The following is a 26,832-nucleotide window of genomic DNA, read 5'->3' on the forward strand; positions in this document are numbered from 1 at the left end:
CTGTCTACAACTACCTGAAGGGACATTGTAGCCATGTGGGGGTTGGTCTCTTCTCCCAGGCAACCAGCAACAGAACAAGGGGACAGAGTCTCAAATTGTGCTGGGGGAAGTATAGGCTGGATGTTAGGAGGAAGTTCTTCCTAGAGAGAGTGATTGGCATTGGAATGGGCTGCCCAGGGAGGTGATGGAGTCGCCATTCCTGGAGGTGTTCAGGAAAAGCCTGGACGAGGCACTTAGTGCCATGGTCTAGTTGATTGGATAGGGCTGGGTGCTAGGTTGGACTGGATGATCTTGGAGGTCTCTTCCAACCTGGTTGATTCTATAAAGGATCAGGCTGGCACTTAAGGAAACATCCAACAGAAACATCTTAGTTTCAGTCTAGAAAGTCATCAGCATGTTACAGCTCTGCCAGGTACATGCCCAACACCAAGTGGCAGTGTCTGTATTTAGGCTTGATAGTTGAAGTGAGGTTTTTTCCCCAGTTTTCAGCACTTTTCATTTGGATTACACCTACCACAGATTTTTATATACAGAGAAGCTACACTGTTTGAGAAAGAAACAAGTTTTGTTTAATAAAACAAATATGCCATTAAGGAGGAAAGGTGAATTATCTCCTGTTCATCTCAGGATTACTACCTTCTCCTCTTGGCCCTGGGCTTTTCCCAGCTTTGTGTCTGCTCCATCCTAGAAGTTTTCCACCTACACACTAGCTTTGTCTCTCCTCTGACCTGGCAAGATGCATTTGATAGGAAGATCATCATCCCTGGTTTAGTGGTTTCAGGATTAGAGGACCTAAGGGTGAAAGACTGTTAGCTGAATCTTCAGCATCATGCCCTGCACTATTCTACTGTTCACATGCATTGCAACACCTTGGTCAAAGAAGGAAATTTACACTATAAAGCTGACAATCACAAAGCTAGCAGGAATGGAAAGGCAGTATCTTATTAGGCCACACTTATTTCCAGCAGCTATGTCTGAATTCCTGGTGTGAAGTATTTGAAATGTTTTGCATTTCTGCTTTCTTAAAAGCAGGTATCTAAGTTAAGACATGGGGACAGAAGCAGAGAAATGCTGATTTTTTTGATCTAGAGAGAAGGATGCAATGAAAGTGTTTATACATGCAGAAATATCTAGGGCTTTAAACATTTCCCAGTGTGGGAAACCTAACCATAACAGCACTTTTTTCTCTGACTGCAAAGCCAAAGCTAGCCAAGTCTGTCTTTGTCCAGAGTAAGAAAGACACAAAAATGTGAAATTATTTCATGTCAATGGTCAACTATTAACAATAAAATGATGTTTAACTAAGTAACCTAAGGATTTTATTCAACATTTTCTGGACAGCGATTTTAAGTCAGCATTTCAGAACACATAAACCTACATATTTTAATCATAGCTGCAGTTTTCCCATTTATTTTCTTGTATGGAATTATGTCATGGCTTATCATCAGAACTGTATCATTTCAGCAGGTTTGCAATGTTTTTGAAAGGAAAAAAGATAAAATCAGCCAGCCTTGCAAGCACAATACTTGTTCCTTTGCAAGCAACTAAGCAAGGCTTATAACATTTACATTTTCAATAATCAAATATATCAATATAGCACTGCTGAATGGTTCTATGCCACTAAATAGACTAGATGCACTGATGGCTCTGTTTAAACAACAAATTAATTCTCACTCCACGCTACAGTACCTCAAGTATCTTTGCAATTTTGTCCCAATCATCTGGCGTCATGTTGGAAGAATCAAGCAGTGGTGAGAGCTCCAGGACTGTGTAAAAAATTCTTTTGTTTTGCTTAGAGAGACTATGAGGAAAGAAAATTAAGGAAGAAGAAAAAAAGGTTTAAATCTTAATGCTAATATCAGCCCACTGCTTCTGACTTTTTCTTTATACCAATAGTTTTCACACTTTTCCTCCCCATCCTCTAAGTCTGCCAAAAAAGAAAAGGTCTTAAATTCAGAACATTAAGTTTGTTAAGTTCAAAGACTGATGTGGTTTAGAGCACAAATCTCTAAATTTAATTTAATATTAATGATGTGGAAGGTGGAGAGAGACCAGAAAAACTAAAAGACAGAAAAGATGACCCCAGATTTTTAAAGTTTGGAACTGCATTCTAACAAAAGTCAATAAAAAGCCTTAGGGTTTAAAAGTGTTTCATAAGCCCCTGAGAAGAATCTATAAAGCTCCCAAGGGTTATAGGCAGTCAGCAGAAGAACTGCAACAATTTTTTGATCCTTTGATAAATAGAAACCCTATAAGCAAACATTCTTTTGTGACACAAATAGTATCTTCTCTTGAGGGTCTTGTGATTTGGATTAATTTTTCTGACCTTTAGAACATCCACACTTCCCAGTTTTTCTGGCCTTCGATTTCAAGAGTAACTCTTAGTTAGTTAAGACCTTCAAGTAAATTTGTTTTATTAATAAAAGACTAACTTTGTAAAATTCCAGTCCAAGCCTATTTGGCCTGTTGACACCTTGTTAAGAAAGTTTGCTACATGGCACCAGGTGTCTCTTATGATATGGAGTTAAAGATGGTCATAGTAGCAAAGATCTTAAAATGCTAGGCATAGGTTGAAAACCGAGACCTCAGGACTATAAACAACTCACTTGAGATCAGCCACTGAACAAGTGTGACCTTGACAGCTGGGAAAAGACTAAGTACAATAAAAACAAGACAAAACAACTATACAAAAAAAAAAAAAAAAAAGGGAAAAAAAACCCCAACCAACCCCAAAAGGTCAAGCAATAAAGTACCTACGAGGCTAAGGAATGTACCACTTTGAAACATCAGGCAGTATGCTGCCCAGCAGATGGAGAGCAAAGATTAAAAAGTGTCTAGACACTTAATAAACATTTCATTGAAGTACACCATCCCAAATTTACCAGGGACATATCAAAGATGATGATGGCTATGAAATCACATTGGAATTGCTCTGCCTCCAAAGATCATGAGTCTCTCTTTCTCCATCTGACCATCTCAAGAGATCAGACTTTTCAAAGACCTTTGATTTGCCAGCCAAAGGGGTTGCATACAGAGCATGTGTTTCACCCCACAAAACAAGCTCACTTCTCTACATTAATTTTCTAACGTGTCCAAATAAATTTAACTTGGCAGCTAAGATTTGGGGTGATGAAATAACTCTACTACTACTGTTTTATACTACCTTTCTGAAGCTTGAAAGAAGATAAAATATTCACCATTTTCACCCATGGTATGGTTAATGAGCAGCTACTGAAGAGCTGTCAGTGGGCCAGGTCTGCCCTTCCTACTCTCACTTTCCAGGAAGTCATCTGGAGCATGTTTAAACAGGATCATCTTCAGAACATTCTCAATGCTCCTCCACTGCCTGAGGATGATGTAAAGTTCCCTGTCAGCTGTAACTGTGACAGTTACAAAGACTATAGAAAAGATCAGGACACTGTATAGACGCACAGAAGTTCCCTAAATGAGGTGTTTAGTGTACAGAAAAGTTGATTACCTTCCCCCAGAATATACAATACTGTTTTGTTCCCATTTGCTAATCCTGCATGTATCTATAGCAATACAAAATATGCAAAAAGGGGTCAGTTATCAGTTCTTCAGCTAATTACACCCACAGACCTACTCCCCTTATGAGGTATCCAAGAAAAGACTGGCTAAGGCACTTAGTGTCATGGTCTAGTTGACTGGATAGGGCTGGGGGATAGGTTGGACTGGATGAGCTTGGAGGTCTCTTCCAACCTGGTTGATTCTATGATTCTATCCAAGACAGCTGCCTACAGCAGTTGAGAGCTTTTGAACAACACACAGTTACCATTCATAAACAGCTGATAAATGGAACCTAAGAAGTTACATTTCATATGAAACGTTGCCTTTTTGGATATTACGTTTGCACATGCTAAGAGTAACTCTTGAAGTCAGCTGAGGAAATCAGTGAAAACTCCAGAGTATGTGCAGTTTAAATAAAACACAACATACTGACCCCCAAGGCCAGTCTAGTATCTAACTTTTTGATGCCTCTCTCTAAAAATTAGAGATCATGTCATTCCTCTTGCATCACGGTTATCATTGTGCTAGTTTGAAGCAGGCTAGAATGTTTTGGTGAGAAGAACTCGATTACAGGCTGTGAAAAGAAAACAGTGGTGATGTCTACTTCACTCATAGGCCTGCAGAGATGTATAGGAACAAGAAATAAAAACATTAGATAACCACTCTCACTTGGGCTGCTGGCTGAGCTGCATCGTTCTAACCTCACCCTCCATTTTGGGCTAATCCACTTTGCTTCCTAACCCCCTGGCCAAACCTCCATTCTTCCCTGGGACTGGGTAAGGTTGAGAGGGGTAGGGGGAAGGTGAAGGGGCGGTAGAGAGCCCCTCCCGGGGACTCAGGTTTCTGGGAGGGGAGTTGTATTTCTGCATTACCTTTAATCTTGTATATTTCTGTCTATAACTGCACATACTGTAAATATTTGCTTGTATATTGTGTTAAGCTGTAAACAATAAGCTTCATTCATATTTCCAGAGACAGCTGAGTCTGGTCTGGGTGACTTCTAAAGTGTGGGGGGGCAGGGAACACCCAAACCATCACAGTCACACAGGTATACAAAGTTCACAAAATTCTCCTATTTTCTCCCCTCAGAAACTCGCAATATTTCTCAACTGCCTAGTTAAAATATCACTCAGGCAGAAAATGGCACATTGCCATTCCTAACTTCCACAAGTAACACTCAGCAGCACCAAAACAAACAAACAAAAAACCCAAAAAAGAACAGACTGTTTTTTAAACCCCGATTTTTTTATGTGAATAATTGTTTTAATCTCTTCTCTTCTTCACAAAAAAGATGAATTACCAGGAGGAATATATTTAGGACTCAAAAGGGTCTATTAGCATAGTTTTGTTATATTTCAGGTCTCTTGAGGTATTACAAAGTTATTTGGCTACAGGCACAGTGCTGTAACAAAGCTCTGGTTTAGTTAGTATCATCATGTTTAGCACAAACAGTTCACATCAATACTATTCCACCGAGAGTTCATTTCTTTTTCCTGTACCCCTTTCCTGCTATCTGCCTTTCATGAGGTTACTTTTAAAAGCTTTACACACAGACCTCAATTAAAAAAATAGAAAGAAATTAAATAACCTTGCATTTTCTTTCTATGCCCTCATTTTCTCATTGAAGATTAAAGAACATTCAGTTTCAATTAATTCACTCATATAGCAAAACAACTATAGTCCTATTTGTCTTTGAATGGCTATGTAAAATCATCCTTTGTGCAAAGTTAACATGTTTACAGGGCTACAGTCATTCACTACAGCTGGGGAACATCTCAAATTAGCATACTGCCCTCTAAATAAAACCTATAAGCTTATTAATCATTGCCCAACAGTTAAGAAGCAAAGCAAATTATAAGATCATTGCTTATTATCATAATGCTGCATAAATTTGGGAAAGACAATCAGCTCTTAGAGCTTTTTAAAATCAGAAGGCCTGCAGAATTAAAGCACGAAGCCTATTCACAGATGCATTAATTAGATACTGCTTTTTCAGACACGTGCCAGAAATAATTCACAGAGTACTGTACAGACAGTTTTGTTAATTTCTATAGAATATTTGAACATTTGCAGAGAAGCAAATTAATGTCCAAAACGAGAGAAAATATGCAGGACTAAGCTGCCCAGAATAGTTACCTGAATTAAAAGCAATTGTAAGACACTGCATTGCAAATTTATCAAAACAGACATTTTCTATCATGCCAGACAGGGTAGGCTTTTTCCTTTTAAGTCAACATAAGCATATTTGCTAATCTCATAATGTATTCTTCACATTAAATGTTTGGAGGTGTAATTAACAAGCTATTTCCTATCCCTCCCTCTCCCCAGGGAAAATGCACTTACGGAAGCACTAATGTGTTGTCTGGAAATTCATGGAAGTTGTTCAGTTTTGTTTCCTGGGCATATGCCTCATCATGCAGCATCGGCATCACTTTCAAGCTGCTGACGAATTTATTGGCCTCAGGAGCAAGTCCTTAAAGATAAAGAATAAAGGAAGTAAATAAAGGACCAGGGATGGAAGAAGTGAATGACACAGTAAGGAGGGAAGAAATCAAGCTGCTCAGCTGTTTGCCAAGCCTTCCAAAATAATTTGTCTACTGCCAATGCAAGAACATGAAAACCGAATATAAACAATACATCTCTGCAGTTGTTATTTTCTTGACTTGAAATAATTAAATCCTTTATTCAAAAATTCATGCAACTTTTACAACTGCAGGAAGAAGCTACCATTCTGTTTAACATTTGCCACAGCTACTCTCTCACTCTAGTGGCAGGAGACTTATGAAACAATAAGCTTTATTTTGTAATATAAAGTTGTGATATGTTTAGCTAAGCTTCTTGGCCTGCAGTGTTATTGGCACAAACTACTAGTATGACTGTTGTAAAGCTGCATGCTAATTTTCATTGTCAGTGGCAATAGCATTTCCACAGAGAAAAAAGTAAATAAAAGAGAAAGGTAAAGTAAATCCCATGGTAGTTATTAATCATTGACAGATACACACAAAGATCTATACACATATATACCAAGACAGAGAAATCTTGGCTTCCCAAAAGTCTTAACGATGTGTTCAAGTCACTCTCTCCTGAATAGGTCCTTTCCAGGAGCAGGATTATGATTGAGCATCTCAAATGACAAGAGATAATGAAGGTGCATAAGCTGATTTTGGCAAAACCATGGGTAAGTCTCAATTTCTGTCGCTGCTTACAATGTTCTGTTTCTCTATGTGGTAGGAGCCCTAAGACTGTTTGGGCTTAAAACTACCCTATGTACATTGTTTGCTCAATCTACAGGCATCTGCAGGCATCCTGGTTGCACCAGGTATTTCAAAAGGAATCCACATGCCATTCTCTGTTAGACAGAAAGGCTCCTACATTACTGATGTAACAGTCTTCATCATCACAAAACTGGTCTTGCAACTCATCTCCTCAATACCTTCTTTCAGGATGGACAGCAACGACGCTGGCATTTCCCAGCAGAAGCCATTCTGGTTTCCTTAACTTTGATTTTTTGAGACTTTTTATTCAAGAAACTTCCTTTAGTGGTACTTCCTTTAGAGGTACTTCCTTCTGGACTTCAAGCTTCTTCTGGCATTACTGGCCAGTTCAGCTTCATCTTAGCTAATGTGCTTTACATCATCTCTTCAGAAAGCAAACAAACTCTCAAATCTCTTTGTTCTACTCCATTAGTTTTAGTTATTCCTAATTTGAGGCCAGGTAAGTCTCTTGGACTTCCTAGCTCTGCTGTTTAAACATGATTCTCATCCAATTCAGCATCTGTTTTGTTGGGATTTTTTTTTCCTTCATTTTCAAACAGCAAAGTATATTTTAAATATTTTTTAAAGCCCAGAGAGTATTTTCAATTGCATTTCCATCTTTTTCTACTTAGGTCCCAAACTGATGCCAAAATACTTAAGAACTCCCTAACCTCTCTCCTGGCTTGCCTTAAATGAAGTAGCAGCCCTCCTCATAGCCAACTATCTCACAGGACAGCACCAGTGTTTGAGTGGCTTTGTTTGGATTCCTGACAGAACACTTTGTTGTACAGAATATCACAGTATCATCAAGGTTGGAAGAGACCTCACAGATCATCAAGTCCAACCCTTTACCACAGAGCTCAAGGCTAGACCATGGCACCAAGTGCCACATCCAATCCTGCCTTGAACAGCCCCAGGGACGGCGACTCCACCACCTCCCTGGGCAGCCCATTCCAGTGTCCAATGACTCTCTCAGTGAAGAACTTTCTCCTCACCTCCAGCCTAAATTTCCCCTAACATAGCTTGAGGCTGTGTCCTCTCATTCTGGTGCTGGCCACCTGAGAGAAGAGAGCAACCTCCTCCTGGCCACAACCACCTCTCAGGTAGTTGAAGACAGCAATAAGGTCACCCCTGAGCCTCCTCTTCTCCAGGCTAAACAATATACTTAACATGCTTTCAAGTTGTGGATGTTTCATTCATTCAGCTGTAATTCTGGCTTTTCCTGTTAAGGATGTTCCTAGTTTAGTCACAAGCGGCCACTTCTGCTGCACTTGGGCACAGAATTATTTTGGCTCTGAAATGCAGCCCAGTTTCAAGTGTTTTCTGATTATTCCTCTGTCCAACGTTCATCTTGCTCTGAATATTGACAATGGTTAGCCTGTTTGCTTTTTGTATTTGCCCCAGAAACCAGAGAGCTGAGGCAGGTTAATATCCTTAAATCTCTTTGTCATAAACAGCAGTTCCTCAACTCTTAATGAAATATCTGTCAGGATTTTTCTGTAATTACTTGCACTAATCTATTTTTTTTTAAGATGTTCTGCAGATGTACCCAACATGACCCACTTACAATCTATGTGGTCCCTTAGATGCATCTATGTTTAGCACTCTTCTCTATTTTACAGCTTCAAGAAGCAAATACAGGGGAACTCAAATGCAACTACTTTAAGAACGCTTCTACTTCATTATGCGTGGAAAACATCTTTTGTGAGCCAAGCTTTTTAGCCAAGTATGTGAAGCAACTTTACCCCTGCAGAGAAGAGGCAGGCTGTGCAACTGGTCCCAATAGCTCTCGTCAACTTCTGTCCTTTCCTTCTCATTCCTACCCCAGCATCACAAAAACAGAACAGCAAACAAGCAACTGTAGCTGAGGAGAACAAGTATAGTTCTGTCTCATCTTCAGCCTTTGACTCTGCTTTTTACTCTGGTGTGTAGACAATACAGTTATAGCTACTTGCCAATCAAGATGTCTTATAAGTTATGCTGCAGAAGAGAATGTGGAGTTGAGAAAGTCTGACGGAGCTGTGTCAGCAGGGCTCTGTACCTAAGAAACGTCAGGGGCTGAGGTCACCATTCCCAGCCATAACAAACTCTCCATGCTGAAGAACAGAAATGACTTCACTAAGCCAGTTTTCACCTGTAGGAATATCAACACAAACACCATATCCACATACGGTGCCCAAAAATAATTACCACATTTTGCAAAGGCTGAGAAGCAGAAAGTGTGTGTCAAAATGTTTGTTTCTGCAGCTGTAGTACTTGGAGGTTTTGGAAGTGAGATGCACAGTTTTCAAACAGAAGAAGACTTGGACTACAGCAGTGAGTTGTCAGCCTAGCACATCCAGAGAAGACAGGTAATTAACTAAGTTATCCAGGCAGCCTCTGTTCCAAGGTAAGTAATCCTTCTAATGGAACTCAGCTTAGTTCTACTTGTATTTGCTGGGTGGTTTCACTCTTACTATCTCAGGTAAAAGCTAGGAGAGAGATCTAGCCCACAAGCCCAAGGAAAAGATCTCCCCCAAGGCACCAACCAGGAGGAACATGAGAACAAAAGTGAAGCAAAGATTAGTATCCCAGTAATCTCACCAAAAAGTGCATTCAGATACTCCTTCTAAAATGAGCTACCAATAAGATGGAAATTATAGGAAGAAGTAAGTAGGAGGAAACAGAAGGAAAAAATATTCTTAAAACTCACTTAAATGGCTTATTTGACAGCAAAAACATGAATACTGAGTCTATGGCTGAGTCTGGCTGTAACACAACTCACATAGACAAAAATACACTACCCATCCTCTGAAGAGGACTTCTGTATAGGTAACCTGTAGGTATGCACACATACACAGGTCAACTGCAGAACCTCTGCAGCAGGTTTACAATCAGATATCACAGTGATAACTGCTCCATACAGACAAATATGTCCAGGGAATGTGACTGTATTGGTCTTGTACATGCAGGCAGTTTTGTACAGGAACATACTCCTAGAAAGGCCATAGAAAAGTTCGTAAGCCTAGACAGAAATGAGTTAGGTATAAACCTAGTTGGATCTCTTCACTTTGAGCAGGTGCTGCAATGAAAGGGTTTGGGGAGCAATGGTGGGTTTTGGGATTGCCATGGTGGGCGTGGGTGGGCATGGGAATGACACAGAGGAAGAGGATGGGTTTGAAGCAGAAGATGAGAGCACACAAGGGTGTGCTTGGGTAAAAGAAGGGCAAGAGAGTGGTGAAGTGTTGATATAGATTGTCCAAGGCAGTGGTGGAGTCACCATGCCTGGGGGAGTTGAAGAAAGATGTGGATATTGCGCTTCAGGACATAGTTTAGTGTTCCTAGTAGCTGGGTGATGGTTGGACTGGATGACCTTCCAGGTCTTTTCCAACCTTCTTGATTAGGAGGAAGTTCTTCACAGAGAGAGTGATTTCCCACTGGAATGGGCCGCCCAGGGAGGTGGTGGAGGCACCGTCCCTGGAGGTCTTCAAGAAAAGACTGGATGAGGCACTTGGTGCCATGGTCTAGTTGACTGGATAGTGCTGGGGGATAGGTTGGACTGGATGATCTTGGAGGTCTCTTCCAACCTGGTTGATTCTATGAAGTTCAGAGGGCCTACTCCTGTTCACTTTGCTTGAAATAAACCACTTCTAGTTACAGTTGTAGAAACACTTTCTACCCACTGACTCATAAAAGAAATGAGAATCTTTTTTTTTTGCCTTTGACACAGGCTGCCTTTACCATGTCCTTCCATCAGTTTCTGTCTGAACACTAGAGACTGCCAAATATTCTCACAGAGGCACCCTGACCGCTCAGCTGCTAGATCTGCATATGAAAAGCAGGCTGAATTCCTCAGCAGAACGCTGCAAGCCAGTATCATTGGATCAGATCATTTGCACATGTTTTAATGATTGACACTTGTTAAGCAAAAGGGAGGAAAAAAAAGACATACGAGATGTTAAGTTATGGAGTCCATTTACACGAGAATGAGATGAGATGTCAATGCATTTGTTTTAAAAAGGTGTTGGGAAGCTGGGATAATAGAAGAGGGAAATTTTAGTACAAACAATGCAGGCAAAGAGAGGAAAGTCATCACTTATCAAGTATGCACCTTTTTTTTTTTTTAATCAGTTGTGATAGATTGAACCCAAAGGTGAGGCAACAGCCATTAAAAAAAAAGATCAACTCTTTGAGGAAGTCAAGAGCTGGTAGGACAGCAGCAAAGTCTGGCCAGAAACAGGTGAGCACAGATGCTGCTCCGCCTGATCTCACTAGTAAGGCTCCTGGCAGCACGCGTGCTGCCACACTTGCATCAGCTCTGTCAGGTCACCACTTGAAAATCCCCTACGTGGCCACCAACTCCAACAGCCCACGCTCCTCCTCGGGGGAATGTGAGGCAGGCTGGGACGGTGGCTCCTCGGGGGCTAAAAAAAGGCTGCATGAGTAGTACGACTGAATCGGTTTCATTTTCAGCACGCGAAAGAGAGCAGAAAGGGCTCGTATACGCTTCAGGAAACACGTTGTCCTCTGCTAAAACCTGCTCTAACTAGCTAACAGGATGGCTTATCAGAATGATACTCCTCAACCAAGCTAACCAGCCGGTAGAAACAGAGAATTAGAGGAAGGCTCTGGCATCGCTCCTTGCAGCTGGGAGAAAGCCGGGGTTGATGAACTGTAGATAGACCACGCCGGGCAGAGCGGTCACAACGCAAGGCTATCACTTACAGAAGCGACAGCCTGAGATGCGGCTCACCAAGCGGAGCACGCCGCAGCCCAACGCCCTGCCAGCACCCACCCCTGCCCGGCTTCGCAGCGCACGCCGAGGGAGAGCCCGAGGGAGAGCCCGAGGGAGAGCCCGCCTCCGCCCTCCACCGCCCCCTCACCCTTGACGTCCTGCACCATGCCGATCGTGCCGCCCGTGTTGATGACCAGCACCCGCGCCTCGGAGCCACTGGTGGAGGCCGCGGGGTAGCCAGGGCGCTCCTGGGGACGGGTGCCGGCCAGAGCTTTGCCCAGAGAGCGTACCCCGGGAGGATGCTGTCCCGCAGCAGCCTCCATGCCGCTCCCGAGAAACCGCTAGCCACCACCCACCCGGCAAAAGGGCAGTTATAGGGCAGCTGCGGGGCCGCCCCTTCCCGCCCTGCTGTCCCGGCCGGCAGCGGGGTGGCGCCTGCCCGGGCCGCGCTGCTGCCCCCAGAGGCGGGGAGAGCCACCAGGGCCGCCCACAGGAGTGGGCAGGAAAGTAGCAGCGGCTGCACCTCGAGGGCTATAAGGCGGTCGTGAAGTATAGTCGGAGGGCGCCGGGACCGGTGAGGGAGAGGGTCCGGGCTTGGCTGGAGCGAGCCCTGTCACCTCCGCCTATGTGCGGCACCGCCCCTTGTACTTTGCGCCGCTGCGGCCCCAGGGTAGCGACGGTCCTGATGGAAACGTCAAGGTCCCTCATGCTTGAAGAAGCAAAGAACAGCGGCACGGTTTAGGCCTGGAGGGGAGAAAGGGGATAAGTAAAGGGTTCAAGGGCAGCCCCGTCGAGAACACCTTTGATCTCCTCTGGCTTTCAGAAAGCTCTTGAGGAAGAAGATGGGAAATTGCTTACCTGGCCCCTGAGGTGACTCATTCCTACAATGTAAGCTTCCTAATCTGGACACTCGGTTTTCCTCGACGTTTCCATCTGGCTGCACATCGAGGCCTTGGCCATATGGGGAGAGTAAGGTGCAATACCCTCTGCTAACAACTGTAATACCCAAAATAAAGTTTGTGCTGGAAAGGTATCCATGAGCAAAAATGAGGGCTGCGGAATGAGCAACAGTAGTCTGCAACATAACAGCCCATCCAGACTGATCTCTTAATTCAGGCATCCATACACAGCTCTGTCTTGCAGACTGTATGCTAATGTTGGTCCACAAGGTCTTTTATTTGAGCCTTTCTGTGCCTTTAAGGACATTGGGCCTCAAGGATTAGTATTTCCTGCAAACCAGTCACCACAGAATGGTTTTTGAAACAGCCAGATCCAACGTGGAACTGAGAAAACCAGCTTCTGCTTCTCCACATTCTTGCCAAAAGTGCTCTGGGGAAAACAGAGGTGCCTGCTTGTGCATATGATGGTATCATCTCCATGTAGCTGGGACGTCTGACAAAGAAATGACAATAAAGAGGAAGAAGTTTACTACTTCAGCATCAGAAGATCTGAATAGTTGTCAGGTCTGTCCCAATTACCATCTTTGATGGCCATATCTGCAGAAAGCTGGGTATCACCAGGACCTGAATACCATGACCCTGAAATGGACTTTTCCCGTGCAGTAAGAAAATGTAAGCCTCTTTGCTGATGCAGAGGAGATAGTGGCAATGCACTCACATTTACCTCATCTCCCTGCTCCATGAAAAAGGGCACAGTATTATTGCCCATAGCCATGCTGATGGTAATGCTGTAGCAGAAAGTCTAGTATCATCAAAATAGGTGGAATAATGCTGCAGTATACAAGGCCATGGGAAACACTGATATCTTCTGGTGTTACAAATACCAGCAGTTCTTCCAGTCCTTTGCACTTATCACACTAAACTGGTGAGAACAGTCCTGTTGTTATAAATATCATAACAGAAAAAGTGAGGAATTACCAGGTTAGGGCACAGAAGACTCATCTCCTTCCTCTTGCAGACTGTAGGCTTCACTGAGCTCCAGTTTACATTTTGCCTGTTTGTTACTGACGACGTGCTAGGCATCCCTCATTTTTTCCCCCCTTTCTTCTTCCTGTAGCAGTCTTTCTAAGCATCCAGGCACACAAACCCTTTTCAACTCAAATGCTTCAAAACAGGGGCATTAAGCTTCAAAACTTAATACAAATCTAGGATGTAATGTAGGTAAAAAAGTTGATACCTCTAGATTAGAAGGCAATTTTACAAGTGAAGAAAGTAGGGAGGCATAATGAAAAAAAGTGGTATTATAGATACTTTATGGAAAAAGCTGGAGATCTTCCAGACCCTGGACTCAAAGAGGTTAATTGTGGGAAGCTTCAGAGGCAGATTAAGCTCTGCAATCAAACAAAATTGACTGTATTAAAGCCTGGCTCAGATACTGTTTGACTTCTAAGAGTCATGTTTGGAAAATACATGGTAATTTATTTTGAGGATCAGGTGTAGAATCAAATGTAAGGAGCCCAAAGCTGGTTTCAAGGAAATCTGCTAAGTCTTGAGGTCTGCTGTCATAAGATATGTTGTTACTGGCCAACTATAAAGCAAAATAACTGGCTAAAAAAGAACAAGCTAGTTACTGAGAACTGGAACTGCTGAGAAACAGAGTCTGCATGAACTCAGAACAAGCTGCCACGGAAGTACCTTGAGGCAAAACATGTAGCTAAAGACCCTGAGTTATTCAGTAAGCCAAACAAAAAGCATGCTTGGTGTGTGAAAGTGGCAAGGATTTTTGGTTCCAGGTCACATGAGCTTAGTTTGTACCCTATGTTGCAACTTTTAGATAAAACGTGAATCAATTTCAAGGTATTATGGTACAGTCCAAGCAACTTCTTTTGCTTCCAACTTCCATGACTTACAGAAATACATTTTCTGTGCTCTCTCCAAGCTGTCAATCTCTCTCTTATACTGGGTGGCCCAAAACTTGGCACAGAATTCCAGATACAACCTCACAGATGCCAAATAGAGTAGCAATTCCTCTTGATCTGATGGCTGAATTGTCTTGCTAATGCAGTCCAGACTGTGAGATTTCTCTTAGCTTTCATCACTGCAAGAGCTCTTTGCTGACTATACTTGATTTGTCCATAGGACCCCCAAGCCCTTTTTGCACACCTGCTTCACCTTTGCTGAACTTTACAGGGTTCCCATCCAGCCTGATAAGGTCCTTCTCTGCCTTTCAGGTTGGACCATTATTCTGCTTTTATTTTTTCACTAAAGATCAGGCAGATCAGCCAGCTCTCCTGGGCTCCATTGCACTTCAGCTTGGCCTCCCAAGATACTTTGCTTACTAGATTGCTGGAAATGCCTAAGTCTGCTCCACTTTAGCCTGCTGTGTCTCTTCTTCACTTATGTAATGTGAAGGCCCACTCATGAAATATGTCCTGTTCGCCTTTATCATGGAGGAGTGTTTTAAGTCACTTAAAGAACCATAGTCAAAGATACTACAAAATTGTCTTAATAAAAAAATGGAGAAGTGTGATTAAACAAAGTTGAATGGCAAAGTTCACTCACTTACTACATGGGAATAATATAGAACTGAAAACCAACTTGGACTGGCATGATTTTACAGAGACTGGGAATGAAAGGGGCAAGGGAAGCTCCCCTCTTGAGTCATGAGGTTCAGAATGGAGCCCCCCTTGCTCTCTGAACTCTCAGAGAGGAGTCTAGGTGTACCTAGAGCTAGATTAGATCTTAGTCCAAGATTTGACCAACAGTTGATGAGTAAGAGAATTTGGGTGCAGGGGCAGGGATTCTGATGATAGTGATTTAACATGTGAGTCCTGTATAACTTCAGCATAGGAGCGATTTAGAATTCATTCACATTGTTATGGTAAGTTATAAGATTACATAGCAATGCTTAGTCAATAATCAATAATTGGCTATGATCAATACAGTGATTTAGGTAAGGATTCAACTAAGTTCTCAGAGCAAATCACACAGAGAGATTTGTGCAGATAGAGTTAATTTATTACTATTTCTGTTCCTGCAGATTATAGTAAGTTTTGCTATCTAGTGATCTGTAGAATTTTACAATCTCCAATTAAAGTAAATTACTTCTGTCTCCTCTCATTGGCTTCTACAAGTGGACAGTCTTTCCCTTCACTGTTTTACCAGCAGACAGCCTGAGTGGCCCAAGGGTTATCTTGGCTCATGGAAAGGTGCCAAGACACAGCCTTATGCAATCCCAGGAAGCTCTAAGGGGCCTCGCTTAGGATCAGTAATTACAGGGTCACAGGACAATTGACTTCAGCCAGTTCTTTTTCATTGTGCCAATTTTTCTTGTCAGGCAATCTTGGCACTCTTCAAAGTGTGCCATGATCCAGGCAGGATGAGTCAGGGTAAGTTTCCCAGGCAACAGGATCTTAATGTACAGTTAAGGAGTGCCTAGTTGTTCCAGCACACTGGACTTGTACCCAGGATGAGAAGGTACTGGATTGCTTCAACTAATTTCCTCATTAGTCTAGATCAGAAAGTGCCAAGATGTCCCAGCCCACCGTATTTTGTAATGAAACAAGAACATAATGGCTAGGGGAGGGGAGGTGGGGAAGGGTGGTGTGTGTACCACCATAGGTTTGCACCCAGCATCTATCTCACAAATAAAATATAGTTATCTGCATTGATTTATGTGAAACAAGTACTTGGTAGTCTTTGCCACAGCTGGTTCTCCCTCTTTTTATTCAGAGGAAGAAGAAAAACGTTCAGTGACTGAACTTTCTGCAAGTTACTGTTGTTACCTTTGTCCTGCACATTGTGGATGAAAGAGGATTAGAAAGATTGTGAAGTGAGTGGAAGTGGGAACTGAGTCAAAGAAACAAACAACCTTACTGTTTCATTCATCTGAAGAAATGGTTTCCTGGTGCAAGTGAGCACAAATTGAAGGTGGTCCCATCTGAACATCAGGAAACATTTTTCACTGTGATGGTGACCACACATGGGCACAAGTTGCCCAGAGAAACTGTAGAGGATGTGTGTCCAGAGGTATTCAGAAGTGATCCGAACATGGTCCTAGGTACACAGGAGATTTGAGAAGATCATCTCCAGAGGTCTTTATAAACTCAACCTTTCTGTGATGTTCCACTGAAGAGGCTTTTCTAAAAGCTTATGCAGAAAAGGATGAAGTCACCTGCAACCCATTCTCTGAGAAATGAGTGCCTGGAAGGAGAAACTGATTTTCAAAATGAGCAGGAGTATTGCCTGCAATAGTTAAATGCCAGTGGAGGACTGGGATAGCCAAGAGGACCAAAATATCTTAATATATTTTGAAGTGGATTTATTTGAAGTAAATTTCTGTGGGCCTGCTCATAATAAAGAAGGGAACTCTGATAACCATGACTGTGATGTGTGTTGGATACAGACTGTTGGTACACTCTGCATCTTGGGGTATGCAGGTCACCCTATAGTATCATAATGACCTTTTCTGGTGTTAATATTCTGATTTATGGAACTAGTATTGGTGAAGGTGATAGACTCTTCATCCCTGCTGAATAATCTTAGGTCTGCCTGAAAGAATTCAACAGTTTGCACTGTTGAAGAAGGCAAGCAGCCACCATAGAAGCTGGAAATGCATGTGTTTTTTTCCCTGCATGCTGCTGACAGATTATCTCTAAGCAAGATAATTCCTGCCTGCATATCAAGATGGGAGGGAATCTCTCTGGGAGGGGATTTGGGGAGGTGGAGTGGTTTTGATTGTGCAGTGGATAGATGAAGGCAGAAGATAATTTTTTAATAGAGAAGCATGTTGAGGAATGATGACTGCAGCAAGAAAGTGCAGCTTTCCTCCTGATCTGCTGGTTGAAAGTCAATGGCAGGGGAAGGTAAGGAGTGGTAGGAGGTTGACCACATAGATAAGATCATGGTTTTGCTTAGGGGTTTATGTGTCTTTAAGGGGCACTCATAAAGCATGTTGGTGGAGGTTGGTAAAGGAGATGTGGAGCAGAAAGGAATCTGCTGTGAATCTCACAATAGCCAGGCTGTTGCTAGTCTTACGGTGCTGGGGGTGCTTCTATTTTTACTTCTTTCCAAAGTACAGATGACCTAAAATTGTATGTCCGTTGGCATTTATCAGTTGCTACCCCAAATATTGAGATGGATGTCAAAAGAAGTTAGGGAGTGTCCTGGTAAGGCATAAATCCTGCCAGGCCAGTTTAAAGCTTACTCTCCTCCTGTTGCAAGTCGGTGAGTGGAGATAGCTGAGCAAACAGTAACGGTTTGTTTCAAGCAAAGCCTTGAGAGCTAAGGGTTTAGCACCACGTGTCAGGTGTCTTGTGCTGCCCATCCATGTGCCCAAGTGGTCACATGGGGCACAAAGCTTCAATTCATTGGCCAGAACAATGGTGCTGGTGCCTATTGGCCAGTTTCATTTTCAAAACGATGTATTTAAAGAGCAGCGATTTAGAAACCGGAGCCTCTCTGCATCTCTGCACTGACCCTCCACTGGGAGCAGTAGCACATTTGCGGCTCCTTAACTGGGAATCAAGGCAGCCACGTGTATGCAGCTTGCACCAGCTCAGCAGCAGCATCTCAGTTCTTCTCTCCTTCCTTCTGCCCTAGAATATTTTGTATTTTACCCCAGGATATTTATTGCAAGTTTTGGAAGCGTCTTTGTACAGGAGACTTACTCAAGGACACAAAGTGTCGTGAGTCCATATGCTGGAGTTAATGCTAAAACTCCATAAGCACAGTTAGAATTTTTCCTGGTTTTGTGTTCCTGTTTTCCCAGGATTGTTTAAGCTGTTTAATTTTGTGTTTATAAATACCCTTGCTGCAATTACTTCCTGTCAACTGAAAGTCCAAGGAGTCTCAGGGAATTTTCCCTTTTTTAAAAATATTACTAATGAAAACTATTATTCATACAGAAATTAATATTAATAATGCATATACAATTATTAATTTCCAATAGAATCATAGAATCTGAGAATCAGCCAGGTTGGAAGAGACCTCCAAGATCATCCAGTCCAACCTAGCACCCAGCCCTAGCCAGTCAACTAGACCATGGCACCAAGTGCCTCATCCAGTCTTTTCTTGAACACCTCCAGGGACAGTGACTCCACCACCTCCCTGGGCAGCCCATTCCAACACCAATCACTCTCTCTGGCAAGAACTTCCTCCTAACATCCAGCCTAGACCTCTCCCAGCACAACTTGAGACTGTGTCCCCTTGGTCTGTTGCTGGTTGCCTGAGAGAAGAGACCAACCCTCACTTGGCTACAACCTCCCTTCAGGTAGCTGTAGACAGCAATAAGGTCACTCCTGAGCCTCCTCTTCTCCAGGGTAAACAACAATACAAGGAAACATTTTCTCTACTCCCTCAACTGATTCTTTGCAATGCTTGAGAGCACTCGCTCCAGGCCACGTCAGCAGAAGCATTCTGTTATGATGCAAAACTTCACACAGCATAAGAGAAGTGGATAGAATTATCAAAAATAAGTTACACACCTGGACATTTATCACTTAATGGTTGCCCTAAGGAATCAGGGACAAGAGTTTTCTAGCTTCTAATATACCTGCAGTTGTGAAATTGAGCAATTTCCAGTGAGTTTGGCCTTCCTTGTGGAAATCGAGCACTGATCACAAAGCAAGGGTAGGAGTTTCACACTTAGTTCCCCCCAAAGTGTGTCAACAGGGCCCTGAGTTGTTTTTATGAACCCTCCATCTCTCCTGCTAAGACTGTGGCACACTTGCAAAATGTAAATCTCTGCACTCTCTGGGAGTGTAGAAATTAAGATGATTATGGATGACAATTTCAAGCAATTTATTTCCATGGAAAACAGAGCTGTCCTTTCCTAGCTGCATGTGATTTTGGGAGGTACAGGTGTTTACTTTAGAAACCCTGGCCTTCCCTGTGCAGTTGTACAGCTGCAGGCAACTAAGCTACCTAATTATAAAGCCTGGTCATGGATTTTGGAAGAGGTTTTGTTTACCACGCAGATGTAGAAAGAGTTGCAGTTTGGAGGAAAAGGAAGGCAGGAGATGGAATTTGAATAATGAAGGGATGGAAACTTTATCCTAGAGTGTCTTTATTGAGCATAGTGAATGCAGTCACAACAGGCTTTGCCCTGCTTAACCTGTGGTCAGATGTCTTAGGTTTATTTACAGTAACCATCTCACTTCTGCATAACTTCGACCTGCCCAGAATGAGACCTTTGTGAGACAAAGGACTTTTGAAACAGCCATAGAGGCAGATAAAAAGAACTTTCTTGGAGAAACTACAGAAATGCTGCAACTTGCTAACCAAAGGCAAGACATTTCTCTAAATCTGAGATTTGTGGAGATTATCCAAAATCTTGGGAATTAAAAACACTACTATGTGTAACCAGTAGTGAGATTCTCAGGGCTTTCTCCATGCCCTAAGTATTAGTTTATTTGACTGAATTAGTAGTTAGCTTTCATGTCAGTGCAGATAGGAAACAAGGAGCCTGTCTGGACAAATTTTGAACTGTATCTCCAGAGAGACCTGGCTTGGTCCTTGAAACTCCTGAACTACTTAAATTTTAAAAGATGTAGCTTGTTCTTAGGGCTCCTTTTCCTTATCTATGTCTCAAACACAAAGGATTGTGTACATCTGCCACTCATCTTTGAACTGATTAAGTGGGGATACCAGTCTACATACCAATGTCAGAAAAACACCATGTGGATTAGAATAACAGAATGGTAGGGGCTGGAAGAGACCTCAAAAAGTCATTTAGTCCAACCCCCCTGACAGAGCAGGATCACCTATACCAGATCACAGAGGAATGCATCCAGAGAGGGGACTTCACAATGTCCCTGGGCAGCCTGTTCTAGGGTCCTATTGTCTTCACAGTGAAAAAAAAAAAAACACTTCCTCATGTTTACAGGGAACTTCCTAGGCTTCAATTTCCCCCCTATTGCTCCTTGTCCTGTCATTGGGCATCACTGAGAAAAGCCTGACTCCCTCCTCTTGAGACTCACCCTCTACATATTTATAAATATGAATGAGCTCACCCCTTAGTCTCCTCATCTCCAAACTAGCTCTCTCAGTTTCTCCTTGTAAGGAAGATGTACCCTTAATATTATTTTTGTGGCTTTGTGCTGGACTTTCAAGCAGTTTCCTGTTCTTGAACTGAGTGGCCCAGAACTGGACATAATATACCAGATGCAGTCTCACCAGGGCAGAGGGGAAGAAAGGATAATCATTTTAAACGAGGATATAAATATTACTGCATTAAAAAAATTGACTATAGCAGGTAAAAAGTAGCAGGTACTCTGCTCTGAGCTACTCAGGGTACATTTGGAGTACTGTTTCCAGTTCTGAGCGCCTCAGATCAAGAGACACAGGGAACTACTGGATCAGAGTCCAACAGAGAGCTACAAAGATGATTAGGAGACTGAAGTGTCTCTCTTGCGAGGAGAGGCTGAAAAACCTGGGGCTGTTTAGCCTGGAAAGAAGACTGTGAGGGCATTTACCAATGCTAATACATATCTAAAGGATGGGTGTTAAGACAATGAGGCCAATTTCTTTTCACTGGGGCCTAGTGGTGATAGGACAAAGGGCAACAGGCACAATCTAGAACACAGGAAGTTCCATCCAAACAGAAGCAAAAATCTTTACTGTGAGGGTAACAGAACACTGGAACAGGCTCCCCAGAGAGGCTGCGGAGTCTCTTCTCTAGAAGCTTTCAGAACCTGTATTAGTAGGAAGGTGTAGAACAGATAATGCTCAGAGTCCTCTTCCAACCCCTACTATTCTGTGATTCCACATGATTCTGTTGGCATAGAGTGTGAAAGGAGGTACACTGGTTTAGGAAAGTAATTAGGCAACAGGAGTCTACCTTAGCCAGCAGAAATGGATAGAACAGAAAAACAAAGGCACACAGAGTAATGTGGAGCACTCCCTTTGTAAAAGAGCCTGCAGAAAAAGATATGAAGCTTTAAAGAGGTTAGAAAAGGAAAGAAACCAGAGGCAAACAGGATATATCTGAAGGAGAAAGATACTTTCAAAGAGTCAGAGCGATGGCCCAGGTGCTCCACAAACACACCACTGTGATGACTTTCTTTTACCCTCCTGTATTTGATCTTCATGCACTCTACAGAGGGTTTTAAATCTTTCACTTCTCTTTCTTCCTCAATCGAGAATAAAAGCTCCAGGGGTAACTTTCTGCATGGATACTTGTGTTTGAAAAAAAAGGATCAGTACAGCCATCAGTAATAATTCAACATTTACAAAGCTTTTTTTTTTTTTTGGCCTGTTAGTACTGAAAATCTAGACTGCATAATCAGTAAGTGAACAGCACAGAGGATGCCTATGTATCTCTGGGGCTATTTGGGTCTATCTTTTTAATAAGGACAGAAAACCCACATTGGAAAGACAGAAAAGTGGATAAGATTTGATTAGAATTCTTGATAGGGAGAGTATCTTCCACAGCGCATATTTCAAGACATCACAGAGTATAGCTGTAGGGAGTTTCTCTTTCTCTAACTTAAAATGTTAGCTCTTGAACCAGTTTTACTGAATTTGGATAGCAACCATGTGCAAACAGACTCCTCCTGCCCAATCACCAGTTAAGTTGGGAGACTATTTTACATGTTCTCTAAAGAACAGATAACTCTTGGATTTCATTTATCAAGCAGAAAATAAGGAAGTCGAAAATATACTGAAGAAAACCTCAAAGTGATTTCTGATGATGGCAAGTCCTAAAATTAGAACAGTTACTGAAGATAGTATGTTAATATAGACATGCCTAGAGGATATGAATGGTAGAGCATGAGGAATCTACACAGGGACACACAGTCTGTGATACATATGAGATTCCAGAGAATACTGAAGTGCTTCTAGAAGCAAGATTTCAGACTTGCTAAATGGATGCTTTTAGTTGAAGCTTACGATTGAAGCATATGAATGATAACAAAACACTTCTAGAGGTGGGGTTTTGGAATACTAGGTTGTAAATCTTTGTATCACAGACTACAATCACAATGGCAAGGATTTCCTGCATATTTTCTCTGTGTGTACACACAAACCAGCAACTTCAGCTCAAAACTTTGTGCCATCCTTTTGAAAGAATTCACTGATGCTGTTATGATTATTTTCATATTAAAATTTAAGGTTTTGTATTAATTTTATTGCTGTGGATTTGACGTCACTGTTTTGCAATTTATTTGAACTAAGCCCTTACTTTTTCCCCTCTGTATTTTTCTGGTATAATTTAATCTCATGCCATTGCTTGACTACTAGAAGCCCAGTTATATTTTAAATCTTCAAGCAGAGCACTATAGAATTGTTGTCTACCTATATTATATAGGCATTTTGAGCTATCTTTCAATAGAAGTTTCCCCAATTCAGAATAATTTCAGTAACTGGCATTAATATAATCCAAAGTAGTTTTTGTCTGACACAAATGAAAAGCTACTGCAAACTGTTCTGAAGCACCAGGACGTTGTCTTAGGGCCACGTTATCTGCTGTAAGAAGTAGCTCAGTGGATACAGTTTACAATAGTTGGTCTTTTTTTTATGACATAGTTTTGTTCTCTACAGTTTCTCTAAAACCAAGATGGATTCTCTGTCTAATCACAGAAGCTGCACTGCTGCTTGATTCATATGTGACAACAGAAGACTTGGCCAAAATAGTCAAGTATCCCAAGGTAGTACTGGACTTGGTCTTTAGTTATTCTCTTCTCTTTAGGGCTGGGGGTGAATAGGGGTTATCATGTATATTTTATCTCTCTGTGAATTAGTGATTTATGGGATGGGAATAAAGAGGAACTTTTGAGCTGGAGAGCCTGTTAAAGACCTTTGACACGGTCTTGTTCTCTCATAGTTAAAGGAATGCCTAAGACCATTCATCAGAGATTGTCCCAGGTTGAGGCTATAGGGTTAAAAAAAAAAATTTCTGGGGACTAGAAGATTGTTATTCAATCCCATAATTCTGCTATCTCTTTATAGACTCACAACAAGGTCAGTTCATTCTCCTTTCCTCCTCCTCCTGCCCTGAGTGTGTGGCGGGAGCCACTTTATTGGAAACATGTAAGCAGTAGGCCTCTTGGAAGTCAGAGGCATTGGGGGGGGGGAGAATTGGAGCACTGGGGAGTGTAGATTTAGTTATTGGGGGATGGGGGAACTTCAAGGGGGTTTGCCATGATAATTGCTTTGTAATGTCTATCGCTGTGTTCTATCTAAATATAATTCTGTATTTTCTCTCCAATTTGATTTGAGAGTTTAATCTCTGTCGGCTCTCTTTAAGAAACCCACGACAGAGATGAAGAGTCCATCACCTTCATCAAAACTAGTTCCATAAATCAGAACTTTAACACCACAAAAGGTCATTATGATGCTATAGGGTGATCTGCATACCCTAAGATGCAGAACGTGCCGACAGTCAGAGAGCTGTGGTCAATGGGACAGAGTCCAGCTGGAGGCCTGTAACTACTCAAGCTCCCCAGGGGTCAGTACTGGGACCAGTATTATTCAACATATTCATCAAGGACCTGGATGAGTCCATGGAGTGTGCTGCCAGCAAGTTTGCTGATGACACCAAGCTGAGTGGAGTGGCTGACACATTGGAGAGTTGTGCTGCCGTTCGGAGAGACATAAGACAGGCTGGAGAGCTGGGCAGGGAGAAATTTAATGAAGTTCAACAGAAGCAAGTGTAAAGTCATGCACCTGGGAAAGAACAATCCCATGTAGCAGTGAAGGGGAGAGGGACTTCGGAATCCTGATGGAGGGAAGGATGGTCATGAACCAGCAGTGTGCTCTAGTGACAAGGAAGGGCAATGCCGTTCTGGGGTGTATTAGGAGCATGATTAGTAGGTCGAGGGAGGTTCTCCTTCCCTCTACTCTGCCCTGATGAGGCCTCATCTGGAGTATTGTGTCTAGTTCTGGGCCCCCCAGCTCAAGGACAGGGGACTTGAGAGAGTCCAGAGCAGAGCCACAAAGATGATTAAGTTGAACATCTTCCTCCCCACGCAGAGCCACAAAGATGACTAAGTTGATCATCTTCCTCATGAGAGACTGAGGGAGCTGGGGCTTTTTAGCTTGGAGAAGACTAAGGGGTGAGCTGATTAATGTTTATAAATATGTAAAGAGTGAGTGCCAGGAGGATGGAGCCAGCCTTTTCTTGGTGATGCCCAGTGGCAGGACAAGGGGCAATGGGTGGAAGCTGAGGCATAGGAGGTTTCATGTGAACCTAATGAAGAATTTTTTCACTGTGAGGTGTCAGGACTGGAAGCAGCTGCCCAGAGAGGTTGTGTAGTCTCCCTCTCTGGAGATATTCAAGAAACGTCTGGATGCGTTCCTGTAGATCTGTTATAGGTGATCCTGCTCTGGCAGGGGGCTGGGCCAGATGATCTTTCGAGGTCCCTTCCAGCCTCTGACATTCTATGAACTCTTCTCACAAGAAGAGTTATGAGGCAACAGAAAACAGGCAAGAAACACAGACTACCAACGTATTCTGAACAGCTCTCTTGAGTGTAGACTTTGTTAAATGACATCTCATTCCAGTGACCATTTATGCTATGGTAAATCTACTATTACTGATTCCAGAATGTGCCAATCACAGATTATTAGTCTGGCATCTCATTCCAGTGACCATCTATGCTATGGTAAATCTACTATTACTGATTCCAGAATGTGTCAATCACAGATTATTAGTCTGATGCTATTACAGCATCTTTAAAAGGATGCATGCACAATATTCTCCACCCTTACATGTATCAAAAGGAAATGCCTTGGAAAGAACAAGAATAGGCATTCTTTCAATATATTTTCTCAGGTTCTGAAATTCAATAGGGTAGGAAGTTGAGTTTCTCAGTTTGTTTTAACAGCTATTAAGGATCTGCCTTCCCTGGAGTTCCAATTCCTTTTTGTATTTGTTTATGTATTTGGTTTTTAGCACAGCCTGCGGAAGCAAATTCCAAAATGAGTTACGTGCAATGTCAAAAAAATACCTTTTGATTGAAAACTGCTACTTAATTTTACTGTAGCAGTGAGTGGAAGTTTTCTGACTTGAAAAATCACCCATCAGTACAATCTGTCACTTGATCATTGCTACTGGAGGCATTTGAGAGGATTCATCTGACCATTTACGGATTCAAATTTTTCTACCTTGCACTCTGGTGGAAATGTGGATGATCAGTAGTAAACTGTAAGTGAAATCTCATTCTGCTAGATGTTGTTGAGTACCTGGAGATAAAAGGAAGCCTGATGAGCAGTCATGGCCTTTTTCTTATGGAAGTAACACCTGAAAGACACAAGGTTGACTGAGAGTGGGTATATAGCCAGATGAAACCACTAGTATTGTACAATACTTTTTTCCTCCAGAGCTGCATACTATTAACCTCGAAGGGAAAAGTCCTGCAGCTGTCTACCTTAAATACACTTAAGCAACTTTGCGATGTTGTTTGAAACCCAATTAAACCATAAACCAGAATTGCTACAGTTTAAAATTTTACTCCTACATTTTCATCTAACAGTAAATAGCATTTACCAGCAAGGGTAACTTGTAAGATGTTCTGTTTCCTTCAAGGATAACCCACCTTATATCTTGTCTACAAGCATATCATGTACCCAGAAAAGAACTGGGAGCTATTCAGAGCTAATACAAAGTTCTGATTTCTCAGTTGATCAATGGCAGGTTATAGGTTATTGGACTGGGGGTGGGGGGGAATTACCATTATCTACTCCTGTCATCCTAAGAACATTAGCAGGAATAATTTGGTTTATGACATGCGTCTCAACATCCTGCAGAGAACTTCCAAGGAGAAGCAGGAAGCAGCAGCACAGTAGCGACTGCTCAGCAGATGGCAGCACACACCCGCGAACACACCAGGACACAGGACCATTCTATTCCTCCCAACTGCTTATGAAGAATCCTGCCAGCTACATTATGCCATGCCTCTTAGTACTGCCAAGTCACCTTGCCTTGCAGAAATTCCCATCCTTAGCAAGCAAAGCAAAGATCTGACATTCTGCCCGTTTCATTTGCCTCCAGAAGTTTTTCACTGCAATAATTATTTGCATACAACACTCAGCTGCAACATTGCGCTGGCTGAGCCACTTGAGATGCAATTCCTATCTCACTATATAAACTATTATGCTGTATAATTCACAAGCATTAAGGGTCTAATGTTTAGAGTAAGCCACTAAAATGGCCTATTATATGGTTGCCTCTATTTATAGTTTGAAGAAATTTCTCTCTTTAATCATCCCCATATTTTCCTCAAATCTACCACTTTTTTTGTGGTGACCATTGATTATTTCTGTTCTTCAAAAGGATGACTATTATATGATCTTCAGATCACTGAGTCAGCAGTGAAAAGATCAATACAAACACAGTATATGAAACTTAATGTATTAATGGTATGTAATCACATACTATTAATAACTAAATTTCACTTTTATTAAGCATGATCACACAACAGAAGAGACAAATACA

The 26,832-nt window shown here is 42.1% G+C and overlaps 1 protein-coding gene across 1 annotated transcript in view; it reads right to left on the reverse strand.

Annotated features, from left to right (window-relative positions):
• The window catches only part of ASPG (asparaginase), a 53,925-nt gene extending 42,077 nt beyond the window's left edge, over positions 1-11,848 (reverse strand). The window contains exons 1-3 of the mRNA XM_064163954.1: positions 11,645-11,848; positions 5,872-6,001; positions 1,690-1,801 (exon numbers count right to left, since the gene is read on the reverse strand). Of these exons, the coding sequence (XP_064020024.1) occupies positions 1,690-1,801; positions 5,872-6,001; positions 11,645-11,819 (417 nt within the window). The 5' untranslated portion in view covers positions 11,820-11,848. The remainder of the gene's footprint in view (positions 1-1,689; positions 1,802-5,871; positions 6,002-11,644) is intronic.
• Positions 11,849-26,832: the final 14,984 nt, after the last annotated feature.

The sequence above is a fragment of the Pogoniulus pusillus genome, chromosome 1, assembly GCF_015220805.1.
Source record: "Pogoniulus pusillus isolate bPogPus1 chromosome 1, bPogPus1.pri, whole genome shotgun sequence".
NCBI classification, from domain to species: Eukaryota; Metazoa; Chordata; class Aves; order Piciformes; family Lybiidae; genus Pogoniulus; species Pogoniulus pusillus.